Source organism: Lemur catta, chromosome 1 (assembly GCF_020740605.2).
Source record: "Lemur catta isolate mLemCat1 chromosome 1, mLemCat1.pri, whole genome shotgun sequence".
Taxonomy (NCBI): domain Eukaryota; kingdom Metazoa; phylum Chordata; class Mammalia; order Primates; family Lemuridae; genus Lemur; species Lemur catta.
In genome coordinates, this window is record NC_059128.1 from 84,858,316 (window position 1) to 84,885,891 (window position 27,576).

Genomic DNA, 27,576 nt, shown 5'->3' on the forward strand with positions numbered 1-27,576 from the left:
TTGTACTAGGTCAGAGCTGCTAGGTAACAACACATTAAGCTAATATGAGTTTCATTTCCAACTGTTTACTCTCCAGCAATTGTTCATAAAGTATAGAAATAAACACAAAAAAAGGCAACTAAAAGAATCCAAATGAACCAAGGACTTGCATAATCTACAAATCTGTCTTTGATTATTATGAGGTAGTAGGAAAAACCTTGGATTACAAGAGACAATAGTAGGGGTTGCCAGTTGAGCCACTAAAGACTTGTACAGCTTACTTGTATGTCAGTTCTCTTTGAGTTTGAGCGTCTTCATAACTGTCCTATCTGTCCCATGGTGAAGTACCAAAAAGAACCAAGTGTTCTATAATCATGTGATATAACTGAAAGCAATATACCAACAACATATAAAATCAAAGTATTTTTTATACACATTACATAGCATTCATTCTCCTGAATCCACAGACTAAATAGAAGAAAAATAGACCTTTGAGATGGGTGGAGGGGAGAGAGGAGAACAAAGCTAAAAGACCTAAAGAAAAGAGCTAATAGATCATGAAAAAATTACTGCTCTATTAGCAGTTTAAAAATTTTTGAAAAAAAAAAAAACCCAGGTATGGCTCCCTATTTTTTAAACCACATGGTATTTATTTCTTCTACTTACCTAGCACTTGCTCTTAAGAGAATGGGTTACTTGCAAAGCTGTTAATACTAGTCCTGTAGAAGGTTTACTATATCAGACTGTGGGTTCTATAGATAATGGACACCTGGGACCTTTATAATGAGATTTCCTATAAACAAAATTTAAATCATAACAAAGAGTTAAGAAGTATATTTGAAATATTAGATGTTACCTACCAATGCCTCTGTATTTTTTAGTCGTTCACACATAGACAAACAATCTTTTATACTTCTTCTCTGGGAACATTTTTGAGATTTTTCTTCAGTTGGATCTTCTTTCTTATCCTGTTCACTTTTTAATTGGACTGACTTTTTGCATTTGAAACCTTCATTATCTTTATTGAGATAGTTTTCTATGCTATTAAGTTGAGTATTTTGCTCACATGCCTTTGGCTTTTTTGAGTCTTTATTTGAGCAGTTATTTTCACATTTGTTCAAATATTCAGACATTTCCAACACCGCAACTTTCATTTTTGAGTCAATTTTTTTTGAATTATCAAATTGGAGATTGTCAAAGGATTCTGGATTACAATTCTCATTCTTCATTATTTTTTCCTTATACTTATTTGTGCAAATCTGTTTGTCAATACTATTGCATTTTGAATACTGTTTATCAATTCCATTGCTAATTTCTTGTTCCTTAAATCTGCTTGTCAAATCTATGTTATTTTCTTTGCAATGAGACATATTTGAAGAAGTCAATAAACTAGTAGCTTTGTTCTGTGTCTCTTGATATGTACTTTGCATGATTTCACTAGGATTGTTCTGACACTGATTTCTTATTTGAGGTCTCAAAGAACATTTTTCTTTACCATTGCATTTTAAAGAACTAAAAGATTTATTAGGTATTATGTTTTCCCCATCACTGCTGTCTCCCAACAAGGAAAATTTTGTATGAGAAATGGAAACAGAAGAATCATCCTTATTTTTCTTCAACAAATTTTTGTCTTCATATGAACTCCTAAACACTTTAGAAGTGACCGAAGTGGAGTCACGCATGTTGAATGACTGCCGGGAGACATGTGATGTTGGATCAATGTGCTCCAAGTGTTGAGCAATCCTTGCAATAACATCTTGCCGCTCCTGGAGTAAAGACCCTATCAAAGGATTAGTTTCTCCAACAGACTGACGAGAATAAACACCATTAGAAACACAAGTTTCACTTCGAGAAGTTTCTGGTTTTAGTCGAATTTTCCCTTCATTGGAGTCTTCTGGGGAAGTAATCTCTGGACTACCGAAAGAAATGGAGAATGTTTCTTTACATTTTCTCACATTTTCATTTTCTTGTGAAACTCGGAAAAGTTTTGAATGAAGTGAACTAGACTCTTGAGTATTATATGGATGTCCAGAAACATGTGAAGTGCTTGGATCACAATGAATCAAATGCTGGGCGATTCTTGCAATAACTTCTTGTCGCTCCTGAATTAAAGAACCTATTAAAGGGTTAGTCTCACCAACTGACTGCCAGGAACTCTGGCGGCTAGAGACACTGGGATCAATCATTGAAAATGATTTTAAAGTTCTCATTGACGTTTCATGTGACTTTATATGTCCTATACTACTAAAGTTCAGAATATTGGCTTGAGATGTCCCATAGTCAGATTTACTCCCAGTGCCTGGATATAGTTTGACATTTTTGATGGCTGTAGTATATTCTGTAGCTGTGCCATTTTTTGTATGTAATGCACTCTCGGGTGCCATGGTCCAAGTTTGTTTGCTACACAAACGCTGTGAACTATTTGTACTACATTGTTCTGCTTCATTAGAATTGCGGTCCTGATGGGTTTGATGTTCATGTTCTTGAATTCTTTTCTCATAAAGGCCAATATTAGTGTGAATACTACAGGTCAAAACTGGATAATTAGATTGTCTGGGCAAGGACTGAACGCTGACTTTCAAGGCCACATTGTGAGAAACATTGGGAACAGGAAACACGTGCTCAATTGGAGTCTGTGAAAAATTCCACTGTAGGTCTACATCAGCAGCACTGATTCTAGAATCACACAGAAAGATACGGAATCAATGGATTATAAAAGTGATATCCTTATTCTTGTATGTTATTTTAAAAATGTAAAGCAGTCTTATACTGCTTTGCATTACCACTGAGATTTATTTTTAGCTACTTTACCACACATATCGTTCTGATAAAACCAACATAAGTGGTACAATAGATTATGCTTGGAAGAGATGATCTTTTTAATAGGACTTTGACCACTTAAGCTTTAAAGCTCAAGAATGTTATAATTTTAAAATATTGGCAAAACATAAAAAAAAGGACTTTGTATTTACTAGTAAATAAATGGACTCAGTTACTTTTATTGTGCAAAGTGATTAAGAGACACTATCTCATGGCCATCTGCCTAAGAGGGCAACTATTTGTTTAGCAGCCTGTATGTTTATATTTTTCAAGATGCCAAAAATTAAGACTATCACTATAGAAATTTAGCAGCCCTGAAAATTTTTCCACTTTACAAAGCATTAAGTCCATTGGTTCCCCAAAGTAAGCTTAAAAGTCCTCGGAATATTATTCTATACCAAATTTAATTTAACAAGGATAATTCATACTGATTCAATTTAGATTTCTCTAGCCTGTTCTGAGAAAAACCTCAGTAAATTGTATCTATTTATATTTAGAGACGAAGGAAATAATCTATTTAAAAGGTAAAATACCATTCAGTAGCTAACCAATGTGGCTGAATATGCACTGTCCTTTTTTTTGCCCTAGACATACCTGTAGAGAATATTTCGTGGAATAGCACCATGAGAGACACTCAGCCAAGCACTTAACTGAGAAAAAAACACAAATGAGCGGACAGCCAACAGAAGAGTCTTCTCCTCAATAAATCTATCACCACTCCTAAGGAAAGTAACAAAGCATAGTCCAAATGTCAGCAAGTACAAAATGACTGAATTTTAGAAAGGTAGAAGCTGAAACAAACTTATCACTCAGGATATGTGCTTTGAAGAACACAGGAGTGCATTTACCAATGTCACCTGAAGTCATAATTATTAAATATAAGTACTAAATATCTCAATTTTACTACATAGAGGAATTCAAAGACACGATACATTAAAATAATTTATAGGAATTAATGAAAAATTTGATTTACCAGGAATAACTTCAAAGTAAGTTCAACAACTTACTGTCGAGGAACTGGCTCCAAGGTCCATCTTTCTAATAACAATGCATCTTGCTTAATTGCAGGATCATTTAGATCAATTCCTTCTGTGGTGGGCCCATCATCGCTGTAGCAGCAGTCTGGTAGTAACATCACTTCCACCATGATTGGAAGGTTATTCTTCCACAACAAAGTGACCTCAGACCTGGTTCGTCTGGCTTGGCGACACTTAGAGAAAATGAATATAAGCAAAACATCTCAATAACCCACCTAATTTTGTATTTGAATTTGAAAATTTTTAGACATCTGTATTAGAAATGAGTCATCTATTACAGAGCTTTGTTCAGGCTTGGCTATTTAGGTTTCATACTAGTAAGCTCTAGAATGCAGGGATTAGTACTGAACATTTATGGTATAAATTTTCCTGGGGAGGATATCTTTGTTCTATCTTGTGGAAAAAGAACTGTCATATATAATATCTGACAGGCCTCTGAGATGGCCCAGCCTTGCTTAGTTTGCTAATTTCATCATCATTTCACAAGAAAGATAAATTCTTAAACCTGAAGACCAAAATATTAAAAACTTATTTTCATTAAGCACTCAAAATAGACAAGATTTTTTAAAGTTTAAAATTTCAAGCTGGGCATGGTGGCTCATGCTCATAGTCTCAGCTACTTGCGAAGCTGAGGTGGGAGAATTGCTCAAGCCCAGGAGTTCAAAGTTGCAGTGAGCTGACAAGCTAAATGGGCAACAGAGCAAGGCCCAATCTCTTTTAAAAAAAATTTTTTTTGGACTACATTTGAGAAACTAATAAGTGGTAGAAAAATTCTTAATGCAAATTATATACTACCTACCCAAATATTTTTAAAAGTATTACATAACATTAATATGCTAACAAAAACTATCCTCCCATTAAAAAAAAAAAAGGAATCCAAGAGAGAAATTGGATAATGTAGGGAAAATAATCATAACATCAATTTACTAAATGAATGAACACAAAATAGATAAGCTAGGGCTGAGACTTTTAAAAATAAAAAAAGCTACATCACAACAAAGATAGTCTTAAATGTAGCATATGAGAAGGCTGCTATGAAATTGGCTGCCTACCTCCCTGCCGATCAGCAAAGCTACTTGCTGTGCCTTCAAGAGTCTTGTTTAAGAGCCAAGGTTATTAGCTATGGTCCAGGATTAGGATTTTTTTCCTTTATGGTTATGATCAATTTTATAGTGAAATGTGAAGATTATAATTATAATGTAATAAAGATGACAGAATTTAAACTAGTTTATATTAAAGATAAATAAAAAGTGTTCAACATAAGATTCTCACCTGGGCCAGCTTGTCACTACATTCATGTTTGGTAGTTACTGGGTAACAAGACTGTGCTGGAGGGCAATGGAAACTTTCCGTTCGACCTTTTATAGAACATTCAGGTGTTCGTCCTTCTGTTATTAGCAAAGCCAAAGAGACCAAGAACTCCTCTGCATCATATTCAAAATATTCATCTAGAGTATCTGGAATAAAAAAAAGGGAAGAAAAGTCCTCACTCTAATGTACTCTTAATAAAAACTCATCTGTTATGCCTAAAATATTCAAGTATATTCACTAATAAAGAGTGAAAAGACATATTCAAAATACAGTAAACTCTTGATTCACAAAGTATGCAGAAGTGAGGAGATGGATAATTCCAAATTCCAGTTGAACAGGACTAATTAAAATTATGCAATAAAATTGTTTTTATGTAAACTTCAGTTAAAACACCTAAGGTTTAGAAATACATTCATCATCCTATAGCTAATTAAATTTGGGGATATCAGGTACAATAATTTTTTCACGCAAATCTTCACTAACAGCAAAAAAAGGCTAAAAAGTCTTATGTCTTTTTTAGCGATTTTATTGCTATTATTACATATTAGAAAAAGACGCAGGTCCAACTGCATGTTTCTCCCCTTCTCCCTTAACTAGTCCCTTGCTCTCACAGCAGTAATTCTGTGAACATTCTCAGCCAAGAATTCCTTTCTGCTTTTGCTATACAAGTTTCAAAGGAAGAAATGCTGCAATTATCCAGCAGGAGGAGGAGGAGGCCTATTTTGCAATATATGGAGTGTAATATTTTATCTATCATATAGTTCCAAATGATCTGTAGGTTTTTTCCACATAGTTGCCATAATTTAAAAATTTCTCATGAGTGCTTTAATTTTTTCAATAGTTAATTTTAAAAATTGTTAATGCTACACAAGTTGAACATTCATGCACAAATCTGCACAATATTCAATTTGTTGAACAATCTTGAAAAAGTTGCTCTTATCTCTGCCAATTAAGCAATAAATATTTCAAGTACCTACCATACCTTATGAGGTTACAGTGAGACAGAGTTGTAATGTACATAGTTCCTAGTTTCCAAGTCTTTATGGTTTAGAGATAATTTTAAAAACAGAACAGTGCAGCATGGAATGGATCAAAAGAAAATGCAACTTGAATAGAGAATTTATGTAGAACATGTACAAAAGGAAGGACTGGAGCCAGATTATGAATAGCCTTGAAGGGTATAATAAAGAGTGCCTATTTCTAGTGTCGGGTAGGCTTAGCAGGAAAGGAAAGAGCCTTGAGAGTAAATTTCATTGAAGTGATATTTTAAGGCCTGTTTGGAAAAGTTTCTCTAAAGTGACCATTGCAACATATAAAAATGACAGCCAACACAGGAACTTATTAATGTCAGGCATTGTCAATTCTAAGTATGTTCTATACATCAACTCATTTAATCCTCAGAGTAGCTCTAGAAAATGAGAACTATTACACCCATTTATAGACAGTTGAAGCATGGAGAGGTTAAGTAACTTGCCCAAGATCAGTCAGCCAGGAATCAGCAAAGTTGAATTTTGAACCTGAACAGTCTGGCTCCAGAATCTGGATTTTAGTTCTAGTCTTAGGCAACTCATCCAGTTTATCATACATCCCCAACTAAGTTAATAACACATGGATCCTACACTTTAAAAATTCTCAGACTAATAAACAATTAAATACACATTACAATGTGCTGTGATAACCACTAGTACAGAGGTTAGCAGTCTGCTATAAGAGCATAGACCGTCAGCCATGGGGGGGGGTGGAGAGAAAGCTGAAGTTTAGAAAGGTGGTCAGGGACTAGATCACATAGAATTTTAAAGTTAAGATGAGGAGTTTAGATTTTATACTAAATGAAATGGAAACCCATTGGAGGGTTTTAACTACAGAGAGGATACAATCTGATCTCATTTTAAAATGATCACTCTGGCTTCTATGTCAATAAAAGAACAGGGAAAGAGGGGCAGAGCAAGGTGGCCAAATAGAAACCTCCAGTGATCGCCCTTCCACATCAACACAATTCAATAAAAATCAGCACGAACAAGCATCTTCAGAAGAACCAAAAATCAGGTAAGCAATCATACTACCTAGTTTTAACATTACATGAAGGAAAGAGGCACTGATGAGAGCAGAAAAGAGTCTTTCCAAAGGAGAGAGAACCTGTGTGCCTGTAGGGAGGGAGAGTGAAGAGACTGTGGACTTTGAAATGAAACGCAGGGCCACCAGGGGAACATACCACAGGGTAGAATTCTGCTGTTGCCCACAGAGGGAGTTTTTTGGCCAGCCTGGCTAGAGGGAAATCCTCCACCCCAAAGCACAAATTCCAGCTAGCCCCACCATTGGCAGACAAACAGCAGCCTGCGGCCTGGACTAAATTTGTAAAGCAGTTGGGCCACAAGGGCTGCAGTCCTTGGGCAATTCCTGTGGCTATGTTGGCTCAGAGCCAGTGGACTTGGGATGCACATGACCCAGTGAGACACCAGCAGCTGTGGCCAACCCAGTGCATGTGTCACTACCCCCCAATTCCAGATAGTGTGGCTCAAGGAGAGTCTTCTTCCACTCGGGGAAAGTAAACGGAAAAACTCAGAGGACTTTGATTTGCAACTTGGCTACCAGCTCAGCCACAGTAAAATAAAGTACCAAGCAGACTTAAGGCCCTTGAGTCCAGGCCTTAGGTCCTGGATGGCATTTCTGGACCCACCATGGGCCAGAAGGAAACATGCTCTCTTGAAGAGAAGGACCCGTCCTGGCAGGATTCTTCACCTGCTAACTAAAGAGTCCTTAGGCTTTGAATAAACACTAAAGGTAGCAAGACAATAGTCAATACTGGCTATGGATGAGACTGGGCTGGCTTCAGGTGTGACCTGGAGCTAGTGGCCAAAAGGAATTGCCCATGTCACTCATCCCCCAACTCCAGCAGTCCAGCATAGAGAGTGAAGGGAAGAGAGTGAGAGACATTGCCTGGTAATCCAGGGAATTCTCTTTTCTCTTACCCAAGCTCACCAAGGACGTACCACCAGGAGTCTGTGAGAGTCATAGCATTACTGGGCTTGAGGCACTCCCAATGCTGAGATGGCTGCAGAGACCAGAGACTTAGACAACACTCAATTTCCTTTGAGTATCTGAAAAACCTTCTCAAGAAGGATGGGTTTAAACAAGCCCATACTGTGAAGATTAAAATAAATACGTAACTCTTCAATGACCAGGCATTGACAAACATCTACAAGCAAAAAGAACATCCAGGAAAACATGACCTCATTGAATAAACTAAATAAGGTACCAGTGACCAATCCCAGAATAATGGAGGTATGTGAACTTTCAGACAAAGAATTCAAAACAGCTGTCTGAAAAAGCTCAGTGAACTTCAAGACAACACATTGAAGGACTTCAGAAGCCTATCAGAGACATTTAGCAAAGAGATTGAAATGATAATAAAAAAATCAAGCAGAAATTCTAGAGCTTAAGAAATCAACTGACAAACTTAAAAATGCATCAGTCTCTCAACAGCAGAAGAAGGAATTAGTGAGCTTGAAGACAGGCTATTTGAAAATAAATAGTCAGCAAAGAAAAAAAAAATAATAATAAGAACAAAGCACACCTAACAAGATCTAGAAAATAGCTTCAAAAGAACAAATCTAAGAGTTATTGGCCTTAAAGAGGAGGTGGAAGTAGAGAGAGAGAGAGAGAGATATTGGGGTAGAAAGTTTATTCAAAGAAATAATAATGAAAACTTTCCAAACCTAGAGAAAGATATCAATATTAAGGTACAAGAAGGTCATAGAACACCAAGCAGATTTAACACAAACAAGGCTACCTAAAGGCATTTAATAATCAAGCCCCCAAAGTTCATGGATAAAGAAAAGCCTCTATGGGAAGCAAAGGAAAAAAATAACATATAAATGAGCTCCAATATATCTGGCAGCAGACTTCTCAGTGGAAACCTTACAGGCCAGGAGTGAGTGGCGTGACATATTCAAAGTGCTGAAGGAAAAAACTTAACCCTAGAACACCATATCTTACAAAAATATCCTTCAAACATGAAGGAGAAATAAAGACTTTCCCAAACAAAACCTGAGGGATTTCATCAACACTAGACCTGTCCTACAAGAAACGCTAAAAGAAATTCTTCAATCTGAAAGAAAAGGACATTAATGAACAATAAGAAATCTTCTGAAGGTATACAACTCTCTGGTAACGGTAAGGACACAAATACAGAATACTCTGTTGCTGAAATTGTGGTATTATACCACTTATATCTTGGGTAGGAAGACTAAAAGATAAACCTACAAAATAACAACTTTTTGAGAGATAAATAGTATAAAAAATATGGATGAAATAACATGTTAAAAAGAGGGGGGGATGGAGTTAAAGGGTACTAGTATTAGATTTCTCTTTGCTTGTTTGTTTGTAAGCAGAGTTGTCACATTTCAAATAATTGGTTATAAAATGTTTTTTGCAAGCCTCATGGCGACCTCAAATCAAAAAACTTACAATAGATACATAAAAAATAAAAAGGAAGAAACTAAAACACACTACCAGAGAACACCACTTTTAACAAAGGAATACAGGAAGGAAGAAAGAAAGAGAGGACCACAAAACAACTAGAAATCAAATAACAACATGGAAGTATTAAGTCCTTACCTATCAATAATGACACTGAATGTAAATGGACTAAACTCTCCAATCAAAAGACACAGAGTGGCCGAATGGATGAAAAAACAAGAGCTAACTATATGTTGTTTTCAAGAAACACACTTCACCTATAAAGATACATGTAGACTGAAAATAAAGGGATGGAAAAAAATATTCCATGCAAAAGGAAACCAAAAAAGAACAGGAGTAGCTATACTTATATCAGCTAAAATAGATTTCAAGACAAAAACTGTAGAAAGAGACAAAGAAGGTCATTCTATAAAGGGTTCAATTCAGCAAGAGGATATAACAATTCTAAATACATATGCACCCAACACTGGAGCACCCAGATCTATAAAGCAAATATTATCAGAGCTAAAGAGAGAGACAGACCCCAATACAATAATCCTTGGAGATTTCGACATCCCACTTTCAGCACTGGACTGATCATCCAGACAGAAAATCAACAATGAAACATTGGACTTAATCTGCACTACAGACCAAATGGACCTGATAGATACTTATAGAATGTTTCATCCAATGGCTGTAGAATTCATGTTCTTCTCCTTGGCTTTTATGGATCATTCTCAAGGATAGACCATATGTTAGGCCACAAAACAAGTCTCAAAACATTTTTTTAAAAAAATGAAATTATAGCAAGTATTTTCTCTAACCACAATGAAGTAAAACTAGAAATCACTAACAAGAGGAACACTGGAAAACAAACACATGGAAATTAAACAGTATGTTCCTGAATGACCTGTGGGTCTACGAAGAGATTAAGAAGGAAATTAAAAAAGTTCACGAAACAAATGAAAGTAAAAACACAACATAGCAAAACCTGTGGGGTATAGCCAAAGCAGTAATAAAAGTTTATAGCAATAAATGCCTACATCAAAAAAGTAGAAAATCTTCAAACAAAGAACCTGATGATGTATTTCAAAGAACTAGAAAAACAAGAGCAAATCAAACCCAAAATTAGTAGAGGAAAAGAAGTAAAGATCAGAGGAGAAATAAATGAAGTTGAAATAAAAAAAAAACAAAAAGATCAATGAAACAAAAAGTTGTTTTTTTGAAAAGATAAACAAAATTGACACATGTTTAGCCAGACTAAGAAAAAAAGAGAGAAGACCAAAATAAATAAAATCAGAGATGAAAAAGGAGACATTACAACTGATACAAAGGATCGTGAGAGACTGTTATGACCAACTATATGCCAATAAATTGGAAAACCTACAAGAAATGGATAAATTCCCAGACACATACAACCTACCAAGATTGAACCAGGAAGAAATCCAAAACCTGAATAATCCAATAACAAGTAACAAGATAGAAACAGTAATAAAAAGTTTCCCATCAAAGAAAAGCACAGGACCAGATGGCTTCACTGCTGAATTCTACCAAGCATTCAAAGAAGAATACCAATTCTGCTTGAACTATTCCAAAAAATCAAGGAGGAGGGCATACTTCCAAACTCATTCTGCAAGGCCTGTATCACCCTGATACCAAAACCAGACAAAGAACAACAAACAAAGAAAACTATAGGCCAACATCTCTGATGAACACAGATGCAAAAACTCTCAACAAAATACTACCAAATCAAATTCAACAACACACTAAAAAGATTATTCATCATGATTAAGTGAGATTTATCCCAGGGATGGAAGGATGATTCAACATATGCAAATCAATCAATGTGATAAAATGTTAACAACAAAACAAAGGAAAAAGCCATATGATCATTTCAATTAATACTAAAAAAGCATTTGATAAAATTCAACATCACTTCATGATAAAAAAATTTCAAAAAACTGGGCATAGAAGGAACTTACCTAAACATGATAAAAAGCCATATATGACAGACTCACAGTTAGTATCATACTGAATGGAGAAAAATTGAAAGCCTTTCCACTAAGATCTGGAACAAGACAATGATGCCCACTTTCACCCTTGTTATTCAACATAGTACTGGAAGTCCTAGTTAGAACATCAGATAAGAGAAAGAAATAAAGGGCATCCAAATTGGAAAGGAAGAAGTCAAATTATCCTTGTTTGCAGAGGATACGATCTTATATCTAGAGAAACCTAAGGACTCCACAAAAAAAACTATTAGAACTGATAAACAAATTCAGTAAAGTTGCAGAATACATAATCAACATATAAACACCAGCAGCATTTCTATATGCCAACAGTAAATCTAAAAAAGAAACCACGAAAGTAATCCCATTTACAATAGCTACATATTAAATAAAATACCTAAGAATAAACTTAACCAAGACATGAAAGACCTCTATAATAAAAACTATAAAACACTGATGAAAGAAGTTGAAGAAGACACACAAAAAAGGAAAGATACTCCATGATCATGGATTGGAGGAATCAATATTGTTAAAATGCCCCTACTACCCAAAGCAATCTACAGATTCAATGCAATGCCCATCAAAATACTAAGGACATTCTTCACAGAAATAGAAAAAATAATCCTAAAATTTATGTGGAACCAGAAAAGACCCAGAATAGCCAACATCCTCTGAGCAAAAAGAATAAAACTGGAAGAATCACATTACCGGACTTCAAATTATACTACAGAGCTGTAGTAACCAAAACAGCATGGTACTGGCATACAAACAGACACATAGACAGATGGAACAGAATAGAGAACCCAGACATGAATCTATACATCTACAGTGAACTTATCTTTGACACAGGTGCCAAGAACATACAGTGGGCAAAGGACAGTCTCTTCAATAAATGGTGCTGGGAAAACTGGATATCTGTACACCAAAGAATGCAACTAGACCCTTATCTCTAGCCATATAAAAAAATCAAATAAAAATGGACTGAAGACTTAAATCTGAGACCTGAAACTATGACACTACTAAAAGAAAACATTGGGGAAATGCTTCAGGACATTGGTCTGAGCAAGGACGTCTTGAGTAATATTTCCAAAGCACAGGCAACCAAGGCAAAATCAGACAAATGGGATCGCATCAAGCTAAAAAGCTTCTTCATAGCAAAGGGAACAATCAACAAAGTGTAGAGACAAACCACAGAATGGGAGAAAGTATTTGCAAACTACCCATCTGACAAGAGATTAATAGCTAGAATATATGAGGAGCTCTAACAACTTGATAGGAAAAACATCAAGTAATTCGATTAAATAAACGGGCAAAGGAACTGAATAGACATTTCTCAAGCCATATGAATGGCCAAAAGTTATATGAAAAAATGTTCAACCTAATATGTCATCAGAGAAATGCAAATCAAAACTACAATGAGATACCATCTCACCCCGGTATTAAAATGGCTTTTATCAAAAAGACAGGCAATAGTGAATGCTGGCCATAGATGGGAATTCAGTATATCGAAAAGATACCTGCATTCCCATGTTTATTGCAGCCCTATTCACAATAGCCAAGATATGGAATCAACCTAAGTGTCCATCAGTAGATGAATGGATAAAGAAATTATGGTACATATGTACAATGAAATATTATATAACCATAAAAAGAACAAAATCCTGCCATTTGAAACAACATGGATGGAACTGGAGAACATTGTGTTAAATGAAATAAGCCAAGCACAGAAAGACAAATCTTCCATGTTCTCACTCATATGTGGGAGCTAGATATTTTAAAAACAATTGATCTGATGAAGACAGAGTAGAATGATAGTTACCAGAGGCTGGAATGGGTAGTGGGGAGGTGGGGATAAAGTGGGAATGGTTAATGGGTACAAAAAATATAGATAGCACGAACAATATTTGATACCACAACAAAGTGACTATAATGAACAAGTTAGGGTACACTTTAAAGTAACTAAAAGAGTGGAATTAGAATGTTCCTAACACAAAGAAATGTTAAGTGTCTGAGGTGATGGATACCCCAATTACTCTGATTTGATTAATTCACATTGTATGCCTGTATCAAAACATCATATGTACCCTATATAAAGATATACAACTATTATGTACCCATATTAATTAAAAATAAAAAATTATGAATAAAAAAGAATCAAAGTTGGTATACTAATTAAGAGGTTCCTATAGTTGTCCAAGGTTGGAGGTATAGTTTTGGGGATCATTGGCATGTGGATAGTATTTAGAGTCAAGGGTTACTGAGAGAAATCTGCAGATAATGAAGAGCAGGGAACTCCAGACAGAGCCCTGGGGCACTCCACCAAGTAGAAGTCTGATAGAAGATGATGAACCAGCAAAAGTAGCTGTCAGGTACAGTATAATAGAAGCCACACCAAAAAAAAAAAAAAAAAAAATTCAAGAAAGAGTGTATGGTCAATGGTCTCAAACACTGGTGGGTGAAGTTTAATAAAATATAAATAAACAAGTGACCAATGGGTTTGACAATAAAAAAGTCATTGGTGACCTTGACAACAGCAAGCTCAGTACATAGTGATGACAGAAGATTAGACAGATATGATATACGTTGTCAATTATTCTGAAGAGTATGATAAATATAAAATCCTACTTTTTTAGACCTCTCAACACACGGCCATTCATGTATCACAAAAGCCTTTTCTAGAAAAGTATTAAATATGCAATATTACTCATATAGAATTATTTATAAATCCAAAATAAGAACAAAAGTAGTTCTAACTGCTTCCCTTTCTAAGACTATGAGACAGGTGATAGAAAACTATCCTTTATGTCATATATGGCTTGTATTATTTTTAGGTAGGTCCCATTTATGCCTATGTTGTTAAGTGTTTTTATCATAAAAGGGTGTTGAATTTTGTCAAATGCTTTTTCTGCATCTATTGAGAGGATCATATGGTCTTTATTTTTGCTTCTATTTATGTGGTTAATTACATTTATAGATTTTCGTATGTTGAACCACCCCTGCATCTCTGGGATGAAGCCTACTTGGTCGTGATGAATTATTTTTTTAATCAGCACTTGGATACGATTTGCTAGGATTTTATTGAGAATTTTTGCATCTACGTTCATGAGAGAAATTGGTCTGTAGTTTTCTTTTTTTGTTGCATCCTTTCCTGGTTTTGGTATCAATGTTATATTGGCTTGGTAGAATGTGTTGGGGAGAATTCCATCCTTCTCAATATTGAAGAATAGTTTATGTAGGATGGGCACCAGTTCATCTTTGTATGTATGGTAAAATTCAGGTGTGAACCCATCTGGACCAGGGCTTTTCTTTTTGGGAAGGTTTTTTATTGCTGTTTCAATTTCAGTTCTTGATATTGGTCTATTCAGGAATTCTATTTCTTCCTGATTGAGCTTGGGAAGGCTGTGTGTTTCTAAAAATTTGTCCATTTCCTCCTCATTTTCCAATTTGTGTGCATAAAGATTTTTGTAATATTCATAGATAATGTCATGTATCTCTGTGGCTTCGGTTGTGATTTCTCCTTTCATGTTCCTGATGGAAGTTATTAAAGATTTTTCTTTTCTGCTCTTGGTTAGTCTAGCCAGTGGTGTGTCTATTTTATTTATCTTTTCAAAGAACCAACTTTTTGTTTTATTAATTTCCCTTATAGTATTTTTGTTGTCTTTTTCATTTAATTCTGATTTGATCTTAACAATTTCTCGCCTTCTGCTGGGTTTGGGGTCAGTCTGTTCTTCTTTCTCCAGCTCTTTGAGTCTATTCATTAAGTTGTCTATATATGACAAACCCACAGCCAACATCATACTGAATGGGGAAAAATTGAAAGCATTCCCACTCAGAACTGGAACCAGACAAGGCTGCCCACTGTCCCCATTACTTTTCAACATTGTATTGGAAGTCCTTGCGAGAGCTATCAGACAAGAGAGCAGAATCAAAGGTGTCCAAATAGGGACAGAAGAGATCAAACTCTCACTCTTCGCTGATGATATGATGTTGTATCTGGAAAACCCCAAGGACTCAACCAAGAGACTCCTGGAATTAATTAACGAATTCAGTAATGTCTCAGGTTACAAAGTCAATACACACAAATCAGAGGCATTCATATATGCCAATACCATTCAATTGGAGAACCAAATTAAGGACTCAATACCTTTCAAAATAGCAACAAAGAAAATAAAATATCTAGGAATATATTTAACTAAAGAGGTAAAGGACCTCTATAAAGAGAACTATGAAACGCTAAGGAAGGAAATTGCAGAACACGTAAATAAGTGGAAATCCATACCATGCTCATGGATTGGAAGAATTAACATCGTTAAAATGTCTATACTACCCAAAGTAATCTATAGATTCAATGCAATTCCTATTAAATTACCAACATCATTTTTCACAGACTTAGAAAAAATAATTATACACTTTGTATGGAAACAGAGAAGACCCCGTATAGCAAAAGCAATCTTAAGCAATAAAAACAAAATGGGAGGTATTGATTTGCCAGACTTCAAACTATACTACAAAGCTGTGGTGCTTAAAACTGCTTGGTACTGGCACAAGGGCAGGGACACAGACCAGTGGAACAGAACAGAAAACCCAAATATAAAACCATCCTCATATAATCATCTAATCTTTGACAAAATAGACAAAAAAATACTCTGGGGACAAGAGTCCCTATTCAATAAATGGTGCTGGGAAAACTGGATAGCCACATGTAGAAGACTGAAACAGGACCCACAGATTTCACCTCTCACAAAAATCAAATCACGGTGGATAACAGATTTAAACCTTAAATGGGAAACGATTAGAATTCTAGAAGAAAATGTAGGAAAGACTCTCACAGACGTTGGTCTAGGCAAAGAATTTATGAAGAAAACCCCTAAGGCAATTGCAGCAACAACAAAAATAAACGAATGGGACCTGATTAAATTAAAAAGCTTCTGCACAGCCAAAGAAACAGTCACGAAAATAAACAGACAGCCTACAGAATGGGAAAAAATTTTTGCATACTACACATCAGATAAAAGACTGATAACAAGAATCTATTTAGAACTCAGGAAAATCAGCAAGAAAAAATCAAACAATCCTATCAAAAAATGGGCAAAGGACATGAATAGAAATTTTTCAAAAGAAGACATAAGAATGGCCAAAAAACGTATCAAAAAATGCTCAACATCCCTAATCATCAGGGAAATGCAAATCAAAACCACAATGAGATACCACTTAACTCCGGTGAGAATGGCCTTTATCAAAAAATCCCAAAACAACACGTGTTGGCGTGGATGCGGAGAGACAGGAACACTCATACACTGCTGGTGGGAATGCAAACTAGTGCAACCCCTATGGAAAGCAATATGGAGATACCTTAAACAGATTCAAGTAGACCTACCATTTGATCCAGCAATTCCATTATTGGGCATATACCCAGAAGAACAAAAGTCATTTTTTAACAAAGACACCTGTACCCGAATGTTTATAGCAGCACAATTCACAATCGCAAAGATGTGGAAACAACCCAAGTGCCCATTGATCCACGAATGGATTAGTAAACTGTGGTATATGTATACCATGGAGTACTACTCAGCTATAAGAAATAACGATGATACGACATCTCTTTGGTTCTCCTGGAGAGAGCTGGAACCCATTATACTAAGTGAAGTATCCAAAGAATGGAAAAACAAGCATCACATGTACTCACCAGAAAACTGGTTTCCCTGATCATCACCTAAATGTACATCAGGGAAGGATACCAATTGGATATCAGACTGGGATGGGGGGGTGGGGGGAGGGGATGGGTGTATGCCTACATGACGAGTGCATTGCGCACCCTCTGGGGAATGGTCATGCCTGAGGGTGCAGACCCGGGGAGGTGGGGGGGGAGGGGATCGAGGTATGAATACATGGCGAGTGCCAGGCGCACTGTCTGGAGAGTGGGAGCGGACGCGCTTGGGACTCTGACTCGGGGGGATGGGCGGGACAGGGACAATGTATATGATCTGAACTTATGTACCCCCATGATGAGCTGAAATAAAAAAAAATATATTAAAAAAAAAAAAAAAAAAAAAAAAAAGAAAACTATCCTTTATGATTCTGAAATTCAGCCACTAAATCTTACTAATTTATTCTTTTAAAATTTTCTTGGAATTAAACTCTTGTATCTCAGTTATGTTCTTATTACTTTATACCTGAAGTACTGCAACAATCTCCTAGCTATTGTCTTCTAGGGTTATTTTATCAATCTTGCATCCTAATGCAGATTAATCTTCCTGAAAAGCCATTCCACCACAATCTTCACAGCTCAAAGTTTTTATTGTTATTACTGTTTTATTTACTGGCTCCCCATCTGCCTGTTGAACTCAGTGTAAACTCTTAAGCCTGACATTAGGGCCAGGGCCACCACATAGAGCCAGCTTCTCTGGCTCTGCATTGCCAGATTCTGATGTGAATGCCGCCTTCCGGAGTTATACACTAAGGTGTCCATACTTAAGATCTCTTATTAACTGTCTCGACCTTGCTTCTCCAGCTCATCTTTTACTGCTCCCTATGTGGTCTCTCTGTTCCAGTCAAACTGCTGTCTATACAATGCTCTACTCATTTTCCACCTTGTGCTGTTGCTCATTCTTTTTTTTTAACCTATCAAGCATGCCTTTCTCCTCTCATTTCCACCAACTCAGAGCTTTCTAGACTCCTTATCTTTTCCATGAAAGAGTCTATGTCTTTCCACACTGATCTTTATTCTTCCCCAGAATTTACGTGAGCCATCTAGGCTATAAATGGTTGCTGCAGGGAGCTGGCACACAATCCTAAGGTCATGAATTTCACCTCTGCATGGGTAAGTTTCACTGTGTTCCATGGACAGACTGTACTGCTAACTTAAGACAACTTTTTCTAAAACTTGGGGAAATAACAAATGTGACCATGAAAAGGAAAGGAAAAATTCAGCACCATCTTGACAGCTCTATAGTTACACCAACCTATGCATTTCTTTATAATAATCTTCTTAACATTTCATGGATGTAGAACTACTAATGGGTTAAATTCCACGATCACTAAAATATTTTTGTCTTCTCATTTACATGTTCCTACCTCAAAGGAATGTGCTATGTGTTTGTGTTTTAAGTTAGAATGGTAAAGGATCTTAGAAATCATCTAACCTAACTACCTTATTCCTGGATGAGGAAAATAAGGTAAAAATACATCAACATTTTTGCTTAAAGTTGTATACTGTAAAGAATCCAGGTTTCTTCATTCCTAGTGCAATTCATTTTATATTCCATGAAAAGTCTCTAAGCAGAGAATAAGAGGCAAAAGGTTGACTTCAGTGACAAGTGTAAAATATAGTGACTATGGCTATAAATGAAAGAGCAATGTTATATGTTTACTATTATCTTATTTATAATAGTTTATGCATAAATTTCTCACAGAAATTTATGTATTACTTTTCTCACAGAATAGTGTCTTGAAATATAAGCATATTTTTTATTTTGGTATTATTAACCAACAACAAAAGTTAAACTAAATTTTAAAAATCCTCTGCACTCTATTATGAAAAATATAAGTGATCTGTAAACAAACTTATCACAGACTGTTAAAAGCAACTTTCTGGACTTGAGTGTAGTTTGTTTAAATTCAACCAAATATCTCTGTTCTACATCTACAATGTACAATAACTACCAAAATTCAAAATTATTTCACCAAATAAAGCACTGCAATATCATGAGGTGCCATCTGAAAAATCAAGTTGTGCATTTTTATAATAAGCTAGCTCTTTGAAAAGTGGCTATAAATTTTCTGTCATATAATCCACACATCCCATTAAACAAAGACAATCCCCATCAACTTGAGCTGTGATGTGTTTTATCAAGTGTTTTCTGTTTTAACGCTCATCATGTACCACAGAATAGTCCTTAAGAGCTAAAGAGGGCAGGCAACCAGTCCTGCTACTTGCTAGTTGTTTGGCCTTGAACAAGTTATACAACATCTCTTTGCCTCAGTTTTTTTCACCTAATTGAAATAAGGATAACAATAGTATCAACTTTCAGAGGGCACTTACAACAATGGAGTTATTATTTCTAAAATTTTTAGAAAACTTCCTGCCACAGAGTAACCACTATATAAGTGCTTGTTAAATTTAAAATAAAAATAAATGCTTTGACATAGGTCTTTCCCCATTTTACAAATGAGAACACTAAATTTTAAAATCATTTGCCCAAGGTCACACACATTATCAGTAATTGGAGAAGCATATTGAAACCTGCTTTCCAATACCAATAGTTCTTAACAATGCTCAATTACAGAAGCTCATACTCATCTTTATTTCAGACAAAAATGACTCAGAGGGTACCCTCCCCCACCTTAGGGAACAGATTCTAGAAAGCTCTTCAGACAGATACGTTTTCAAGGATTCCTGGTACTAAAAGAATTTGGACAGTTACTCCTTTTTTCTTTATGTTTCCCCATTTTAAAACTCTCAGTTTGGATATTATGGGAAAAGCCTAGATCATGTAGTTCCAGAAAGAACAAGAGGATATCCCACCTAGAAATATTATCCTCATAATGCTTGATAAAGCTGTACAATTACATCTGCGTATAAATAAAGCGTTTCAATGTTTTGCTTTGTGGATTTAAAAACATGTAGAGTTAATTAAATGGAACCTTTATCATCAAAGAAAAATAAGCAGCTTCTGTGGGTAAAATGACAAGGGAAAGTTAAAAGACAGAAAGGCAGGCCAAGTGTTGGCTTTTGTGTAGAATTCAGGAATTAAAGGAACCTTCAAGGGCATGTGTTTTCATTAATTTATAAGTGAGGAAATTGAACTTTAAACAGGTAAAGTGACTTGCGCAGCACACAAAGCAATGTAATAGTAAAGCAGGGACCTTAAACCTAGGTCTCCTGTGTATGGAAAATGTCAGAAATTTGGGTACTTATTTCCCAGACTCATCCAGTATGCCAAACTCTACCTCTGCTACTAGCCTAATTCCAATTCTGGCTCAGGGAAGAATCATGATGGAGACTGTGGAGAACACGGAGCCTTTACGTATTTGGTGGTTCAGTATCAAGGTCATTCTTGTCGCTCATTCTTTATCAGTTATTCAGCCTGAGCAATGATTCTGATGCTTCCTATAAAATATCTTGGTGTCTGATTTCCAATCCCAGTTTTCCTATGAATTTTAACTGGACTTTCCAATTCACTATTCTGCTTTCCTCCCAGAATGCTCTTTGTTTCTCTGCTCATGCAATGCCTCTGAATCTTATTTTTCTCAATGAAATACTGGGTATTTACCCATCTTACTTGAAATATTAGTTGTGGTTCTTCAATGTCTGCTGCATCTGATATAGACTCCTATCTGCCATGGCCACCCAAATCTAAACCTGCCACTTTGAAAGTTACAAAAGAAGAGTTAGTTGTGAGTCAGTTAGAAAATACCCAAGCTGGAAGAAAGGGATGCAGGGGGTAGACAGCTTAACTAAAAAGTACATTATTACAAATTGCATATTTTTAAATGGAGATATTGAAAATCTGCCAAATTCTATTGCCTGATTTCAGTTAAATTCCAAGTCAGGTGGGAAGCAGATGCAGAAAGAGATCCTCTCATAAGCTTCATGTTTTCCCACTGCAATCATTACACTATTGTAATGGCCTACTTGCATCTAACTTGCTATAAACTATGAATGCAGGGGCTAGGTCTAACATATTCATTACTCTATTAACAGTGCCTTACACGTAGCAAGTGTTCAATAAATACATGAGTAAAATGAAAGCAGGTATAAGTGTAGTTAGGTGGCTTACTGGAAGGCATTGGAACTTACAGAACAATTTTAGATCTATGTTACAGTATGACCAACTGTGAAGAATCCGATATTATAAGACAGGCAAACTCAGATTATTAACCTTACACTAAGGGGGAAAAAATGACAGATTGAAGGCGGTCAGAACTTCAGGCAATGCACAAGAAGTTTTTTAACTTTTATCTTACTGAAATTTTTTAAAACAGAATTTAATTTATTGACACTGATTTTAATAAAGAGTTGCTACACACACATACACATAAAACATTGAAATGATTATATTCCTGTGAGTTTCTGGGCCTCAGCCATCAGTGTCAAGAGAATGGATTTCCTTAATTATGTCACTTAATAATCCAATTCTGCCATCTGATAGTGTCTTCTATACAATGCTGAAAGTCAGGTCCCTTTCAACCTAAAGTAATTTTGAGGCGTAGGCTCACAGATTTCATCACACTAAGTATCACAGAAGCCAAAGGAAAAGCTTAGGCTATTTCTCTAATCACCAATTCTCCACTACTAATGACTAGGACCAACTACTATCACCAATGGAAATGAAAGAAAGGCAGGCAGGCTTAGTGACTTGACATGTGTGGGAATCAGGAATTTCAATTATTTTCAATGATCTAAAATGTCTCTCAAATTTTCTAATGCTATTGATCATGTCCCTAGACATTCTGCCAGGCCCAGAATTTTATATATATTATATATATTTTTATGTCTATGAAAAATGTATTATTTAATATATAAAATTCACACAAACATGGTTGTGAACAAAATCAGTGTAAAATATTCAGTGAATAATTTTAGATATTTAAAGATTAATAGTATTTTATACACTTCTTTGAGCTTCTTGAAACAAAGAATCTAAGTATAATATTAAAAACCAAATTGTTTCTAGTTCTAAGACTGAAAAAGAACCTAAGAATTCTGAAAATATAAAAGATGCTCCTTGGCCGGGTGCGGTGGCTCATGCCTGTAATCCTAGCACTCTGGGAGGCCGAGGCGCGTGGATCGCTCGAGGTCAGGAGTTCGAGACCAGTCAGAGCAAGAGCGAGACCCTGTCTCTACTAAAAATAGAAAGAAATTATCTGGCCAACTAAAATATATGTAGAAAAAATTAGCCGGGCATGGTGGCGCATGCCTGTAGTCCCAGCTACTCGGGAGGCTGAGGCAGTAGGATCACTTAAGCCCAGGAGTTTGAGGTTGCTGTGAGCTAGGCTGACGCCACGGCACTCACTCTAGCCAGGCAACAGAGCGAGACTCTGTCTCAAAAAAAAAAAAAAAAAAAAAAAAAAAAAGGTGCTCCTTGATATGAGCTATGCCAGGCCTTGTGCATTCAGAACTCAGGGCACACACACTGATTTCTTGTTATGTCCTCTAAGTTACTTAAAGCTAAGTAATAAAATTAGTACTAACTCCTTTCTCACCTTAGCAAATATTACAAAATGTAAAACAGAAATTAGCTGCCAATTTGAATTTGCTGCCATAAGTATTTACCTCAGTAATTTAAAAACATACAATCCTATGTAGTTTTTAAAAAACACTGACCTAGATACAGCAAAACTTTTTAAAAGGCATATATTTAATGTCATTTACACTGCTCAAATTATATTAATAGATTAAAAGCTTACGTGACAGAGAAATGTGATATGGCATTTGTGATTACTACTTACATGGCTTTTCTTAAAATAATTTTTAACTATTTAAGGTTAAAATTGAAGCTATGAAGGTATAACACAAAAGAAACAATAACTCTTTTAATAGTATTACAACAAGTGGTGACTTCATCAAAAATTTCAGTCTATTTTATACCACTACTTATTTTTCACCCTCTTGTTAATAAATATGACATTTTCTAGGCTACAAAAGTATAAACAGAATGAATCCGAGCTTAAGGAAGGTAAATTTTCTACTTCATGCAATCTTGAAAAGCCACTCTCTTCCCAGAGGACTATAATTGGCTGTCTTAACAGACATCTCCTTCCCTTACCAACTTGAATTCTTAATTATAGAAAGCCTTCAACAGACAAGTGCCATCCATGTTCCCCTCCTGGCTGCTCAACAACTCAACCATAGTTATTTGTGTGGAGGTTTAAAGACTCATTTTTAGAGCGGTTTCAGGTTCACAGCAAAATTGAGTGGCAGGTGTGGGGATTTCCCATATACCTCCCCCCTACACCTATCCTTCCCCATTATCAACATAACCCACCAGAGCAGTGTTTGTTACAACTGATGAATCTACATTGACACGTCATTATTACTCAAAGTCCATTGTTTAGAGTTCACTCTCGGTATCACACATTCTGTGGGTTTGGACAAATGTATATGACATGTATCTACCATTATGTATCATACAAAATACTTTCACTGCCCTAAAAATCCTCAGTCGAGCTCAGGGTATTTTTAAGAAAGCAAGCAGAAAAGAACAGAAGCATAAATAACTAAGAATTGAAATCAAAATAGAGAGGCGGGTGGTGGGGAGAAGGAGCAGGAAGAAACAAATCAAACAGGAAACAACAAAGAACAGGAAAATAAGAAGGGAAAAAATATTAAAAAGGAAAATAAAGAAAATGGAGCAAGAGTAGAGCTAAGGGAAGTTGAACAGATTGCCAGGGGGAAGACTTAAGGAAGTGGTTTCCTGTGAGTTCCTCAGGCCCTTTTCTCAAACTCCTGGTCTTTAAACATCCCAAAGTAGGCCTCCCTGTTTTCTCACACATGTTCTAGAAACCCTATAAAGGGAGCCCCATACTTCTAAAAACAATTGTTCTACAATTTGTTTTCCAAATTCATTGCTGAGAGTTGAGAGTACTTGTCTTTATTAAACCATAGACACTACGAAGGCTCCTCAGGTGAAGTACTACATCGAAGGAGAAAATACTTGCAACATAATTTACTGACAAAAGATGAATATCTAGAATATTTCACTTAAGAATCCTCAAAGGGTAATGAATATAAGATGTTGAACCTATTTAACCCCCACAAAATGCAAATTAAAGCCACAGTGAAATACCATTTCACACTCACCAGGCTTAGGGGGGAGTGGAGGTTGTCTGACAAAATAAGTGTTAGAAATGGTGTAGAGAAACAGAAATGCTCATATGCTGCTAGTAAAAGTAGACAATGGTACAAATACTCTGAAAAATAATCTGGCATTACCTAGCAAAGAAGGGCATATTCTATAACTCAATTACTCTCGTAGGTAAACAACCCAGAGAAAATTTTGTACATCAGGAGACCAATATAAGAATGTTCAAAGAAACATTGTCTGCAAAACAAAAATCCTATAAAAAAAACAAGTGTTTATCACCCATAAAATGGATAAAGCATGGTATAGTCATATAATAGAATATAACAACAGTTAAAAATAAGTATAATACAAGAATAAATTATAGCTACACACAGGTTTTAGAAGACTATAGAATGATTCTATTTACATAAAGGTTCAAAAAACAAGTTATACTAAACAACATATTTTATGGTTATATATGTGATAAAACTATTAAAAAAAGGAGTAACGAACACAAAATCCAGAACAGTGAATATCTTGAGTATGACTGATGGAGATGTAATTGAGAGAGGCACACCAGAGTCACCATACAAGGTACTGATAATGTTTTGCTTCTTAAGCTGGGTAGCAGCTGCATGGGAGATGATTTTATTACACTCATAACTGTCTTTAATGTATATACTCTCTGCATGCATGATGTGCTTCATAATCAAAAAGAATTTTAACTTACTACATTGTCTCACATATGACAAAAATAAAGCTTTTTAAAATTTCAGCATACATGTGGAAAACTGAAGTCTGGGAATTCTGCACTAGAGCTCACTCTCTCAGGTCTCATTATCTGTAAGGCAGTATTAGCTAGCAAAAAATAAGCACTGTGCTGGGTTTCATGAGGCCTACGTTCTACCACATTAACCTCTTTTGTTCTAGATTTTTTTTTTTAAACTATTATCAGACTACACCACTTCTAAAAAAATCCCTTCCAACTTTTAAGATTTTGTGAGTTGATGAAAATATTAACATGCAAAATCATGGTATAAAATAAAGGGAAAAAAGACTACTCAATTTATATTATTGTTTAAATTCTATAGGACACAAAGCAGATAAATCCAAATAATAAGGCAAACATATCTATTCCTAATTTGTCACATATAATTTCTAGAAAGAATTTTACTTATTTTATGTAACAATCAAGTTTTCAAGCAAGAAACATATCTTGAAGAGAACACCAAAACTGAAAGCTACTATTTATGAAAAATTAGAAGGTTTCCTTGTTGGTTGGAAAAGTAAAATGTTCTAAAACACAATGCTGACCCAAGAAATTACATGGCTCAAATTGTTTTCTTTGAAATTGAATAGGCAGGTCTTTGCTTTCACATTAACACAATATTTGCTTTGGGGCTAAGTAAATGTCACTAATATGGAATAGAAGCAGCCTATGACAAAGCTGTACAACTACCACTTGCTTCCCCAGGGTATTTTTTGCATTTTGTAAAATAGTCCTCCAGGCCGGGCGCGGTGGCTCACGCCTGTAATCCTAGCATTCGGGAAAGCCAAGGCCAGTGGATCTTCTGAGCTCAGGAGTTCGAGACCAGCCTGAGCAAGAGCGAGACCCCGTCTCTACTAAAAATAGAAAGAAATTATCTGGCCAACTAAAATATATATAGAAAAAATTAGCCGGGCATGGTGGCACATGCCTGTAGTCCCAGCTACTCAGGAGGCTGAGGCAGGAGGATCGCTTAAGCCCAGGAGTTTGAGGTTGCTGTGAGCTAGGCTGATGCCACGGCACTCACTCTAGCCAGGGCAACAAAGCGACACTCTGTCTCAAAAAATAAATAAATAAATAAACAAAATAAAATAAAATAAATAAATAAATAAATAAATAAAATAGTCCTCTAGAAGTCAGGCCTCTTGTGGCAGAATTTAAACCAATTTTATTAGCAAGTTAATTCTTATAAACTATATAATTATTTAATATGGCTATTACCTGCCTGGCCCCTTTAAACTCCACAAAAGCAGATATTTTGGTCAATTCTGTGGACTGACACAGCCTTAATACCCAGTAACTATGACTGGCACATAATAGGCATCTAGAAATATTTGTGGAAATAGTTATTTGATTCTACATTGTGAAGAAGCTAATTATATCGAGCAATACACCCAGCCAAGAACTGTAACAATATTTCTTAAATAACTTTTCCTTCATTATAGGAAGTTAGCTGTATACCGATTAAGAACATCTTAAAGCAGAAAAGAACAATTTTATCTGACTTTTAGACCATGATAGTGTTCAAAAGTTATGGTGCCTCAATTTAGTGAGCATAAAATACTGACTATAATTTAACCAAGTAGTTCTCTTAATCCTTATTTCTCTAAAAAGAGATGATCTATTGTTTGAGAACTCTATTGCTTATAATAATTTCTTCTGTTGGTGTTACATAAAAGATATCTTAAAGATTAATTTTTCTAAGGGTTAATGTAGATGCCAAAATTATAACTAATTCTAAATCTAAAATATGGAAATCTGATACATTTCTACATAACTGTGATGTATGTAGTTATCAAACACTGTGGCATAACTGGAAGAAAAAAACAGGCTTTATGAACAAGTAGTTGTAAATTGAAATATTGAGTAATTCGGGGCAAAAGGAAATAATAATTTTTATCTCTGAGAAATTTCTGAGAAAAAAAAAATTCTGCCCTTTGATTTTTGGTACACCTTGCTATGGTAGAAATTATCAGATTAGTTTTCAGTTAATATTTAACCTTTGTAGCAAATCTAGTGTAGCTGACAAGCATTGATTTTAAAACCCACTGTAAATAAATATACTGCTCCATACACTCAGAAGATATTCTTAGTAAAGTTTTCTTTCATACAAAGGAACAGAATATAAATTAAGAAATTATTGATTTCGTGGGGTATTTCCTTCATAACGTATTTGATTCAAGGAATGCCATGAAGCATAAAATCTTTCCACCTTAAGAAATGAAATGAGATTATATATAACTGATGGCAAAAGAAAAGGGAAAACTAAAATTCTCGTGAAGATTTGAAAAACAATTAATCTTTAGTAACTTTTATAATTGAAAGAATTAAAACATTCACTGTAGAATTCAATTTACAAAGAAGGCAGTAAGATCCAGTGGGTCCAATCCTGAGCAAGTTCAGGCACGTTA

General features: G+C 35.5%; 1 protein-coding gene across 10 annotated transcripts in view; it reads right to left on the bottom strand.

Annotated features, from left to right (window-relative positions):
* FAM214A (family with sequence similarity 214 member A) overlaps positions 1 to 27,576 on the bottom strand; it is a 126,744-nt gene that overhangs the window by 25,563 nt on the left and 73,605 nt on the right. For all 10 annotated transcript variants that reach the window (XM_045529576.1, XM_045529548.1, XM_045529556.1 and 7 more), the window contains 4 exons: positions 5,109 to 5,293; positions 3,807 to 4,009; positions 3,394 to 3,519; positions 840 to 2,655 (listed from right to left, as the gene is read on the bottom strand). In XM_045529576.1, the coding sequence (XP_045385532.1) occupies positions 840 to 2,655; positions 3,394 to 3,519; positions 3,807 to 4,009; positions 5,109 to 5,293 (2,330 nt within the window). The remainder of the gene's footprint in view (positions 1 to 839; positions 2,656 to 3,393; positions 3,520 to 3,806; positions 4,010 to 5,108; positions 5,294 to 27,576) is intronic.